This window comes from Astatotilapia calliptera, chromosome 9, assembly GCF_900246225.1.
Source record: "Astatotilapia calliptera chromosome 9, fAstCal1.2, whole genome shotgun sequence".
NCBI classification, from domain to species: Eukaryota; Metazoa; Chordata; class Actinopteri; order Cichliformes; family Cichlidae; genus Astatotilapia; species Astatotilapia calliptera.
This window is the reverse complement of record NC_039310.1, coordinates 23,402,101-23,414,156: the sequence shown is the minus strand read 5'-3', so window position 1 is coordinate 23,414,156 and position 12,056 is coordinate 23,402,101. Positions and strand designations below refer to the sequence as shown.

Sequence of the window (12,056 nt, the reverse complement as noted above, 5' to 3'; positions counted from 1 at the left end):
AGGACTTTGCCCTAGATTTGAACCTCTTAACTCTGCGTTGTAGCTGTAGCTTCCCACTAACTGTGTCCAGCCTCATCTGTAAGAGAAGCTCCATCCAACACTCCCAAATCCACAGTGAGGCAAAACGGCTGCTGAACAAGAGCAAATGCCTTTGTCCAATGCGTTTCTCAGCGTGATTACAGCCAGCACATCTGAATCCCGTCATCTGTAGAGTCTAACATTTGTCCAAAACGGCCCTGCAGCGAGGCCGCTTCTCTGAGCGGTTAAAGCGACACAGAGCATGCCAGAGCTTCCATGTGCACTCTGAGCCAAAATGGGAGGTCAACTGCACTGTGGGGAGTTCTCAGTTTGGCAGCTTCGGTTAAATATCCCTCAAAAATCCGATCCCTCTGGTGAATCTAACAACCCACGTGTGACACGACGGAGCCAGGATTGGACAAGTGTTAAACCTCGAAGAAAGGCTCTCAGAGACACAGAGAGAGAGAAAAACACTATTAAAATGAGCCGGGAAAGCATGCCAAGGTCGACGCGGTGTTTGCTAACACAGCACATATGGAAACACCTCAGCTGGCCTTTGCAGTCTCACTTGGGCGGCAGCCAAGGCAGCATTCTGACTGAGAGCTGAAGTTTACATACAAACTGAAAGCTGAGAGCAAGTATTTACCATTCCCAGACTAAGAGGTAGACAAAATTGAGACGAACAAACACCTAAAACTGAGACTCAGCTGCAAAATGAAAGGAAAAGTGAAGGAAAAGCATTTCCCAATCGGCCGTGTTGATGCAAAGGTGTCAAACAATTCCCTACACTGCTCTTGTGGTGCCGAACAAAGGTGCAATGATTAGATGCAACTGGACAGTTGTTGGCTGGGAAAGAATGCACTGGTAATAATGAGAAGGCACTCTGCTAGTGAGGAAGGAGGAGTAACCACAGAGCAGAGAAGCTGATGAATCACTAAACAACCTCAGTCACCAGTTATTTCACATCATCACACATCCACCCTTTAACATCCACCCATGCAGGACAGAGTCGCACGTTGCATTCAAGCTACAAACGCTACAAGGACGAGAAAAATGCGACAACAGAAAATATGAGATTAACAGAAAAATCATTAAACGCTGAAATTGTTTATTTAGCGAGAATGACAAACAATTATTTCTTGAGGTTCTCAAATGCAAAGATTTGTTTTTAAATATTTTATAGAACAAACATGTTTCAATTAAAAAGGGGAAAATTTAATAACTGCCAAACAGAATGAAAAGTTTCACTTTATTCCCAAAGGGGCAGTTAGATTTCTTTTAAAGCAAAACAAAAAACAGGATCTGTTGGTCTCCTTTCTTACAGGTTTGATGAGCTGATCAACAAAATTGATTTTAAAATTTGCTACATTTTGTGTTTTACAAATTTTTTTGTAGATCATCCATTTTTTTTCTTTTTAATGCTTGCTCTTACGTAAGCAAAAGTAAAAGTCTGTTTTCAGGTCAGACTTGTTTATACGTTTTTATAAATGTTATTTTTATGAGTCAAATCACATTAACTCAAGATATGATCCATGAGAATGTGAGAAGATTCCAACTGGGTTGTAAGAATCATAATTAATTTTGTCCAACCAGAATTAAATGAACACAACTGACCGATATTTAAAAAGCTCTGCCAATGACACACAAGCATGAGCAAATTAAGCGCTCCCTAAATCACTGCTGGATGTCATGCCTGTGAGTGGCAGTTACAGCCGTTCCCGGCACCCTGCAGCTTTACATATACAGGATGTATTCAAGTCAAAAGACGAATATATACACAACAGATAAAAGGTTAGAGAAGCACAAACCAAATGTCTGGCAAAACAGAAGGTGATCCCTACAAGCTGATCGTCATTATCCACTGTTTGGAAACTTTAGTGCAAATGATGTGGAGTTGCGTCTGTGTCACAAAGCAACACAATTAACTTATTCAGCCATCAAAAAACATCCCACAAACTGCAGTGTAAAGGAATGCCAAGAAAAATAGCACAATAGTTTCCAAAGTCCACTCAGAGATCCTTAAAAGTGAGCATGTACAGTCAATAAATCTATCAAAGACACATTGAAATCTCCAATGCAATCACATTGCATTTTGCTAAACATAATGACTAACAAAGGCTTCAGAAATATTGCTGAATTACTGGACAAAGACACTCAATTACTGGTTATATGCTTGTGAATCTGTAGAGACATGTAAAAGATGTCAATGTGATTTAATCAATAGAATTACAAAAAAAGGTCTAACTTCATTTAGACGTCACAGATTTGTAAATTTCTTTCCACAGAATCATTTTCTAACCCCCCCCCCCCCTTTTTTTTTTTTCATGAATCCAAACCTTCCAATACAAACCCCATATTTTAAATAACTGCTGTTAAGAGGCAAGAGACCACACAAGGATCTGACCGCCGATCCTGCCACATCACTATAATCCACTGAACAGTCATGTAGAAAAACGTGTAAATATCTAAGAGTGGAAAGTAGACCACCAGGCGAGAGAAAGGAGAGAGCGAGCAGAGGGATCAGCAGGAAACAAGAAGCACACAGAAACGCAGACAGAACGAGAAGGTTCCAGTTCCTGTTTGGAGCGAAGCCATTTCTTCCTCAACAGGAGGTCAGCAAGTCAGCACTGCAGCACAGACACAACCTTAATTCCTAGCATGCATGCTCTCTTATCACAGCCTTTTACACACACAAGCAGTGGACTGTAAAGGCATGCAACTGCTCATGCGAGGAATGACGATTGAAATGACAAATAACTGAAACAGTAAGTGTGCCAACCTGGCCTCATAAACACAAACCGAATCCGACTCTGAACACAAACATGGGCTGGCTCATGTGATCAGATAAGAATATTGTGTAACTGTAGAAACACCATCTGAGTGAACCTCACAGCTGTGGGAACAAACTGAGTTTTCATTGTGCGTGCGTGTGTGTGCGCGCATCAGCTGCTTTCTGCATTCACTGCGTTCACCGAGTTCAGTCTGCACACAAGCCAGGTCCAAATGTAAGACAGAGCGGTTGAAATCACTACAAATAAATATGAGCTGGCAAAACAAACAGTAAAGTATTTTCAATAACGGCATGATTTATTACAACACTGTCAAAGGATCATTTTCATTAGATTAGTCAACACTGACAGATCGATTTGTGCTATAATGCAAGTGCAATCTACAGTTTCACAGGATAAATGCTAAAAAGTTAAATTCATCTAAATAGTTTACAGGCTTTAATTACTTGCACTTTTCCTTTTATTTTGATATCATTTTACTCTGTTGTGCTGTATTGATGCTGCATTCGCACCATCTTAAAAGGTCTTAACGATCACAGTTTCCTCCATTTGTGGCCTAAGATTGAGTTTCTTCCCCGATGCGATCAGTCAAGAGTCACGAGAACTTAAGACTGTGCCACTAAAAATGGTCATAACCACATATATACACACAAATCACCAGGTCTTTATTTATAGGTCAGAATGTGAGTTTAAGTATGTGCCCGTCTTTTTCAGTGTGGCATATTTTCATGCTCAATTTACCGACATTACCTTTGCTTCGTTCTCGTCTTCGTTTAGCAAATGTAAGCATTACAAAAAATTAGTCATTTTATTTAAAAAGATAAGAAGATTACCGTCAAAATTTTGCTCATACTGCAGACGTTCAAATCTTTAACTCCTTATGTTGTACATCGGTTAACAAATGTCTTTTGTTATTTAATAGTCTTTTTCACCAAAATGTAGCCAATTAGAACAGCTATAAATGTTGGTTTAATTCACTCCCATTAAAGAAAATGTGAATACTGTGTAGTTTTCTTCAAACAAACAAAAAAATAAATAAAAAAATCCACCATTGTGAAAATAATGAGAGCAGAGCTGAAACAAAAATAAAGAATCACAAAAATCACATATTCATCGTAATAAAATCATATATTTTCTTTCATTTAAGCTCAGTTTGTCTCTGCTGCATCATGTGCTGATTATTTGCGCTGGTTTCTCTCCTCTGCTCTTTGTTTCACTGTGAGCAGAGCAGCAAAGAACAGGAAGCCATGTCACTGAGTTGATAATGACACTGCAGACTCACCACCACCCAAAAGTATTGGCATACATAAAAGCGTTTATGTAACATCTACTTACCCTGGAAGCTTTAAGATACATTATTATATTCACTAGGTTCTTTCTCCCCTTTCTCTGACCTGTAACTCTTCCAGTAATTCTATGGCTCATCAATTTTGCCTTTAAATGAAATACGTAAAAGTTAATATCTTTATTTGGTCAAGTTTCTCTCCTCTGCTCTCTGTTTCACCATGCAAGCAGAGGAGAGGTACGTCATCACCTCTAATAGAAAGTGTTGACCAAAATAGTAGCCAAGAGCCATCTTTGAGTTTCTTCAGGTGTCTTTCTTGATAAATTACTTTGTTTTTCCATCATGTCCCATCTTTCCATATCTAACACTTACTCATGAAAAACTTGATGTAACTATGATTGAATCAGACATCTATCGCAGGTAAATGAGAGAGGCTTTACTCTCTCTTGCTGTATTTTCAGTGCCTCTGGGTGAATTGCGTGAAATCAAATTATGCAATGGAGACTGAATTTAAGGAGAACGCATCCAAAAACACATACACCCTTTCTTCCTGTCCTCCCTCTCTATTCGGGGTATCACAGAGAGGTTCTCAATGCGAGGCACCGCTTTCTTCCACCGGACAAACAAAGCACTCCCTGTTCGCAGCCTCTTAGCAGCCACTTCACACGCAGCACAAGGTGGAAGCCCCGCTAGCTACTCTATTCTCCCTTTAGACCTTCCGCCTGAATACTGCAAAGAGATTGTAAATGGCAATGACAGCAGGGAAGGTGACACGCCAACAAACACCCAGAGGAACACATTGAAACATTTATGTAAGTTGTACTGCAGCAGGACACTGATATCCACTGAATAACAACAAGTAATTTGGGTACGATCAAATGTAGCAGAGACTAAATTATTACAAAATGTTGTAAATATAAAGACATCACATTTATGTTTTCTGATCCGCTACAAATGAGCCGAGCTTCATCTTCTGTGTCCACCTGCTTCATATCGAGCCTGCAGAAAGCACAATATTTTGTCTGACAGGATGGTCACACTGTCGATTGAGTCAAAAACAAGTCATAATTTCTTGCTGTGCCTTGGCAGAGACAGCACAAACTACAAGTTGGTCGCTGGCCAGTCATAGCTTGGCATTTCTCAAGACTCATGATGAAGAAGGGACCAAGTACTGGAAACAAGAAGGCCAACAGATAAGGGCACAGACAGCTGTCTCGAGTTTGGAAAAAGAAAGAAACGGGAAAAATGAAGCAGGGATTGCCTGATTTCTTCTTTGGACTCCTATTGTACGACATCACAAACACATGGTGGAAATTTTTACAACACATAAAAGAACTTTCATGTGCCATACGGAGCACCCTACAGTTTTCTAATTTGGCAAAACAGAACCCATTAGTCACTCGTATGCACCCCAGCACAAAGGTAAACAACATGAATGTGCTATATTCCAGACGGAGAGATGCCATCACAAAGCAGACACACCCTGACCAGAGTGAATCCCTCCTAACTGTGGGCAAACCAAAGAAAGCTGCCATGACGCCAGCACACGTCTCACCACAGGCACTGACTGTACTCTGAGGCATCTCTAGCTTTGAGCAGGAACTGGTACAGGCTTATGATACTGACAAAAATTGATTATAGGGAGAATTATAGGACTCATCCAGCGCACGCAACAGCGTGTTCATCATATTTCAGAGGCAAATGAGGAAATTTCCCCCGCAAGTTACAGGCTTTCCTCTCCATTAACCATTCAGCAGAATGCAACAGTGGCCTTTAGGGCTTCCGCTAATCTCATATCCATGAGCTGTGAGGGCATCACGATAATGATCCACCTCTGAACACGACAGCAGAGAGCTATAACAAACCCACAGCGTGCAGAGCTCACACAGCCCTCCCTTTTTGTTATTAAAAACAGAGATACGCTTCATAATGGCTAACTCATTAAGACCTCTGCTCTCACTTATTCATAAAAACAACCAGGCAGAGAAGAAGGCGTAATGAATGAAAAGGATATTAAGCACTGTGGCGTATGTTTGGCAACAAGACAAAGCTGCTAAATCCTTTACATTTCCAGAGACCAATTATATATATATATATTTTAAAAAAAAAGGCAGCAGAGTGTTATTCCTGTAGCTACAAAGGCTGTCAGCTGGGGAAAATAATAGTTTGAAGTAGATATGCACCAACTGGTCACTGGCTTTTCAGCTAATTAGCCTTGACCTCTGACCAGCCTTCCTATCATAATAATAGAGTACTGTGTAAAAACTTTGGCCTGCTGATCATCTCTTATTTTGCTTCCAAAGAGTCACGCTTTTGTGAAACTTTATTGCTCAATGATTTTGAGCAACAGTTCCCCGGGCTTTCTTAAGGTTTTTCAACAGGGAGATTCCCAAAGAGCTATTAGCTAAAACATCAAATCTTGGTATGATGTGCAGTGTGTCGTTCAAGAGTTTGACAAAAAGAGCAAAAATAGCACTACCAGTAGCACTACTAGCACTACCAAAAATAGATGGCTCCATGAAGGCTGCAGAAACAAGCATAACCACCTGACCAGAGTACTGTAAAACATGCCAACTGGCTAACATAAGCCACACTCATCAAATTAATTTAGCTTTTGGAATAAGTGCAATGCATCTATCTGCCATTTAAAATCAATTTCATTTACATAACAATGTGATATTAAATGGTTTTACGTTGCTTTTGAGTACACACCTTTGATTTCTACCACTGTGGTCAGAGTTGGCCATTTTCTTCGACACTGGATGTAGGCGTTAGTCTGACATTTATTCTCAAATTCAAGTGATTAGGAAATAAGTTCCTTTAAAATTAGAAGCTTTACAAGAAGGTACAACATGTTGGGTAAGTCACATTTACAATGTGAATTCTGTCCAGTAACATGGAGCACTTTATTCCAACATCTATCCAAGTGTGTGATTAAATGAAAAAAAAGGTATAATCAGGTGTAGCTGTGGAAAATATTTTTATTGTTCAATTTTTTATAAACAATGCAAATTTATATTTCTTAGAAAGCAAAATCAGAATCAGCCAAGGAAAGTGGCATTTGGTGCATCAATGCTCTTTTGGTGCTCTTGCTTTATTATTATAAATTTTTTTTAAATAAATGATAAAGATATAAAGATAAAGATAAATATAAAGATAAGCATAATGAGGGGAAACCTGGCTGTCAGCTGACCTAAAGTGACACTATTTAGTCATCTTAGAGGCTTCTCCATGGCTACACACTGTGCACAACATTGAGTTTAAATATAGCAAAGGAAGTCTGGAATTTCCCACGACAAGATACGAGACCATGGAAACAAAGTCAAATAGTGTAAACTAAGCGGAGTGTTTAGTGCACGGCCTTCTTTGCTGATCTGAAACAACGTGTCGAGCTGTCTTTCAATTATTTTTTAGATGTAGCTCAGGGGGTTGTCATGGAGACTGAGGCAGGCAGTGGTGTCACAGTGACCTTGGTATCAGCTGAAGGCTGTTTGTCAGGATACTGACTCAAAACTTAGTAAAAGTAAATTTGTCTTTTTGGGAGTCTCTCTCCGCTTTCTTTGCTCATCATCAGTCATCGTCTGTTCCTTTCCCTCACAAACCCTCCGGCGTCGCAAATGATCTTTTCCACCACCAGACTAAAAATGTGACCTTCAGGACGTCTTGTTATCAAGAAAAAGCAGGGAAAACTAAATCAAAGGAACTAGAGCCTCCAGTCGTCATCCAACCACTCCAAGTATAGTCATTTTAACACAAATTTTGGCGTGCTCAGGGTGTGGTGAATCTCTCCCAGTTCTAATCTATGAGATGCCACATGGCTGGAGTTCTTTGTTTGATTTGTCTGAGCTCTTAATGCCTTCATTGGATGAGCGGCTGGATTTACCTGCACATGGCAAAACCCTCACCCTGCAGAGAGGAACGGCTACAGGAGTGAGCTACTGTATGTGTTAGCAATGTGGTTAAAGTCATTTAACAAAAGCGTTTAACAGTTAGGCTGCTAAAATACTGAACACTATCAATAAGTAAAAGAGTGAGCTACTTACTCTCAAGTATAAAATCAATATAATTTTAAAAGTCTCTGATCAATTGAACCACATTCATAATGAACTACATAATGCAATTTCAGGTTGATATTTTCCCAGAGAAAAACTTCCATCATCTCTTTTTTCCCCTCATGTCAGTCCTGAGGATACAAACCTCGTGTTTGCAAAAGCTTTATTGGAACTGGCACTGAACAAAAGTGACCAGGGGCTTCGTATCGAAGGCTCCAGTCGCACAGGCCTAGAGGCTGCAATCGCCTGGCAACCATCGGTTGCTAAAACTGAGTATTTGCCATCAGTTGTAGGTTGCTGGCAGTTGCTGTGAAATTGCTTGCTCAAGCCAAACTTGCTCTGACCTACAGATCTGCCAATGACCCACTGGTAACCACTAGGGAAAAACATGTATTGCTCAACATGTTGGTGAGTGGTTGTGGGTACGTTGCTGGCATTTCTTTGGCGAGTAAAGTGCAGTCACCGGCTCTTTGTGTGGAAGACACCGGCTTGTCTGCAAACACTTGCAAACGACTTGCTAAGTAGTAAAGAAACCGAAGAGGACGGAGAACATTTGTTTTCAAACTTTTACATTTCAGCTGTAAAGTATGTGATGCAAAGTTTTGCGTACTTTAAAAAGCACATCTAGGACAGGATTCATTTTGCTTGGGCAATAAACAGCGTGATGTGTGGTTTTGTTTCTTGCAACATGCCCGTTTCTACACAAGCTAAAATCTAAAAAACAAATAAAGTAAACAGCATTAAATAGACTTCTGACAGTTTGTGACTGACAGAAAAGTTTTTCTTTAAATAGGCGACAGAATAAAGCTTTCAAATGCTGTTATTTTAGCTTATTTATTTAAAAAAACAAAAGTAATATGCTGTGGATGAATGGATTACAACCAGCTATGACAAATCTAACCCTGTGTTTTGAGGATGTTGATGGCTGTTGGGGGAACTGTTTCATCATTTTTATGCTTCTCAACCACGCTGACATAAAATAAAAACAAGCAGACCACCAGTCAGGACTTGAGTAAGACTGATAAACCAATAAAGGGAACCATGGATGCTACCGTTTCATGCTGTGACTTAAAATAACCGAGTCTGTGTGAAAGTGAGAGGAGAAGTGGAAAGCGTGGGGCAGCGATCTTCACAGCTGCTTGGTCTGTGGCCAGGAGTTTCTGTGTGTATTTCTGACCTGAGAGATGTGGTTGATGGAAGACTCCATGCGCCGCAGCTGCGAGGCCTGGATGTCCAGCAGCTGCAGCACATTGTTGGCTAAGGCATTAATCTGGTAGGCCACGCTAGCCAGGGACTGGGTGGTGTAGGCTTTGGTTTCCTCCAGAGCTTTCCTCTTGTCCTGGGCCTGTGCACAGAAATAAAAATGTCAGTTACTATTAAAATTGACATAACATCCACCTTTTAACCTCATCTACAAGTCAGGTTTGTGCTGGCTTCAGGCCAAAAACACTGCAAAGACCATTTTCTCTCCAACTCTCAGTTCTGAGATACCACACTGTAACGGATCCTGAAGCCACCATTCAAGAGCAAAATATCCGCTTTTCTAAACTGCTTCACAGAACTGAACCTGACAGATTCAACACAATAATTCATTCGTATTATCAATAATAAAGCACAGCGTTGATAGCAACAGTTCACTTGTAATTCAAGATCAGATAACAGCCACACCTCTGCTAATTCACATCTAATTTAAGTAGGAAACTTTGCAACGTTATCTTACGTGCAGTTTTATTGTCCCCTTCTGTCTTCTCTTGTTTCTATTAATCTAGTTTTTCCTTTTTATATTTTTTTGTTTGCACCCTTTTAAAAAGCTTTCCAATTATTCTGTTTGGCTCTCCATGTGAATTTACAACATGAATACTCTTCTTTTTATCTATCCAATCACTTTTTTAAAAAGGTGCTACACAATTAAAGTACATTTTTATATATCATCATGTCAAAAAACACCTAGTATCATATTTTTTGGTATAATCAAGCATGTCTGTGTGGCCTATAACCGGCCCACTCGACATATATGAAGCTAAACATTTACATGTATGCAGCAATGTATTCAGTAACAATTTAACGACATGTTGTTCAGCCACCTCCCTTCAGACGGGCATAGCTCCAAGCTGATGAGCTGTTGTGTTTGATCTCTGTGGGCTCTTCCCTACACTGCTCTCAGTCACCAAGTCCAAAGAGCACTGCCTGGAGGGTAAACGCTGGGCTTTGATAACAGGGTGCTGTAATAGAAGACAGGTGGTGGCAGCAGTGGGTGAGGTGATGATAGCTAATGGTAGCATTAAGGGGGCAAAACAGGGGGGAAAAAAATTTGACCATATGAAGACAAGAGAGGTGACAGTGCAAAAGAAAACAAACGATCAACGCAACTAATACACAAACTGTCCATATGGCTGGCTAAAAGCTCCTGACCAGGAGAGCTGCAGCACCGGCTTTTCCACGGCCGGTGTTTCTTTTAGCGGGAATCAAAGCGGCAGATGTGTTGGGCGATAACACCCTCAGGAAGCAGGAAAGATTCCTCCAGAGGGTTCAGTGCAAAAGGCCATCTGTTGAAATCACACACTCGTTCATGCGTGCACGCAGACACCTACCACTGACGCCGCAATATGCAATGTGGTGCGTGGATTAACAGCTGGAGGGAAACAGATGAAACAACAACCGCAAACAAACAAACAAACAAACAAACAAACAAACAAACCAGCCTTTACATCCATGATAGCAATTTCCAAATTGCAAGAGGATGCAGATTTTTGCTGTATAAACAGATTAGTGAACAGCTCGTGCTTAGCTGTGCAGAACTGCTGGCCTACATATCACGCCACAAGTTAGTTTAAAATAAATAAACACGGCCCCGAAGAGACGTTGTGCAAGATCCATTCATTATAGATATACAGACTGCAAATGCAAATATGTTGTTTGCAATGCTGTTATAACTAAAAAAAACTGCATGATTATGTTGTTTTTGTTAATGCACTGCAGCTGTGAACAGCACAGACAACCAGGCCCATTGATGTTTCGGATCACAAACGCTCAAGTGTGATGTGTAAACTCTACTGTCTCCATTTCTGTCAGACATACAAATTCATTCAAGGTTGCCAAAGCTTAAATCCAAAGAAAAGAAAACAACGTGATGCTGTTTGGGCTGCATTCTCGAACGGCTGCAGTGCAAAACGCTCCAAAACATGCACGATCGCCCGTCCTGCTGACTCAAAGTTTCCCGCGGTGTTAAGTACAGAACATGTAAGCTGATGACAGCACAAATTAACCAGTCTGTATCACTTTGAAATTGAAGGTGCAAGGCCAGGACTTAAAATTAGTGCACCACAGGCTGCCCTTCGCTGCTGTTTCCTCTCCTTTGAGACGCAGCCGCTACAACGACTTGTGCGTCAAGAAAGCTGACATGACGAAGCAAATAGGCCAGGCTGATCTTTCCTGGTTTACACGAAGGTAAATGTTTTACCTGCACATTAATCAAAAACTGACACTCTCAGTGAGCTGCACAGCCCGCTTTTCAGCTATTTCACTATATATTTCCCAAATAGTTAAATAACAGATCCCTCTTTGCCCTCTATTCTTCTTTTTCTGAACAGAATGATTCACTCTGCATTAGCTGCCAGAGCCGTGATATGAGGTCAGCGGTGGGTGCCGGGAGGACAGATGCAACACTTGATTGCATCGCCACTGGCGGCAATCTTAGATCCTCCTGCTCTAGTTACATCCCTGGCATCCCTAGTCCCTTTGCTGGTTCACGCATCAAATCCTCAAAACCAACCAGATTTGTTGTCCAATTACCCAGCAATCTGCACATTTCTTCAAAAAAAAGACAATGGGAGAGATGTAGTAGATCCTAAAAAATTAGAACAAACAGCGCTTTAGCAGACAAGGAACAAAGGGTGTGCACAATCAGCTCAA

The 12,056-nt window shown here is 40.7% G+C and overlaps 1 protein-coding gene across 8 annotated transcripts in view; it reads right to left on the bottom strand.

Moving 5' to 3' along the window:
* abi1a (abl-interactor 1a) overlaps window positions 1-12,056 on the bottom strand; it is a 50,195-nt gene that overhangs the window by 29,094 nt on the left and 9,045 nt on the right. For all 8 annotated transcript variants that reach the window (XM_026180062.1, XM_026180065.1, XM_026180070.1 and 5 more), the window contains exon 2: window positions 9,322-9,489. In XM_026180062.1, the coding sequence (XP_026035847.1) occupies window positions 9,322-9,489 (168 nt within the window). The remainder of the gene's footprint in view (window positions 1-9,321; window positions 9,490-12,056) is intronic.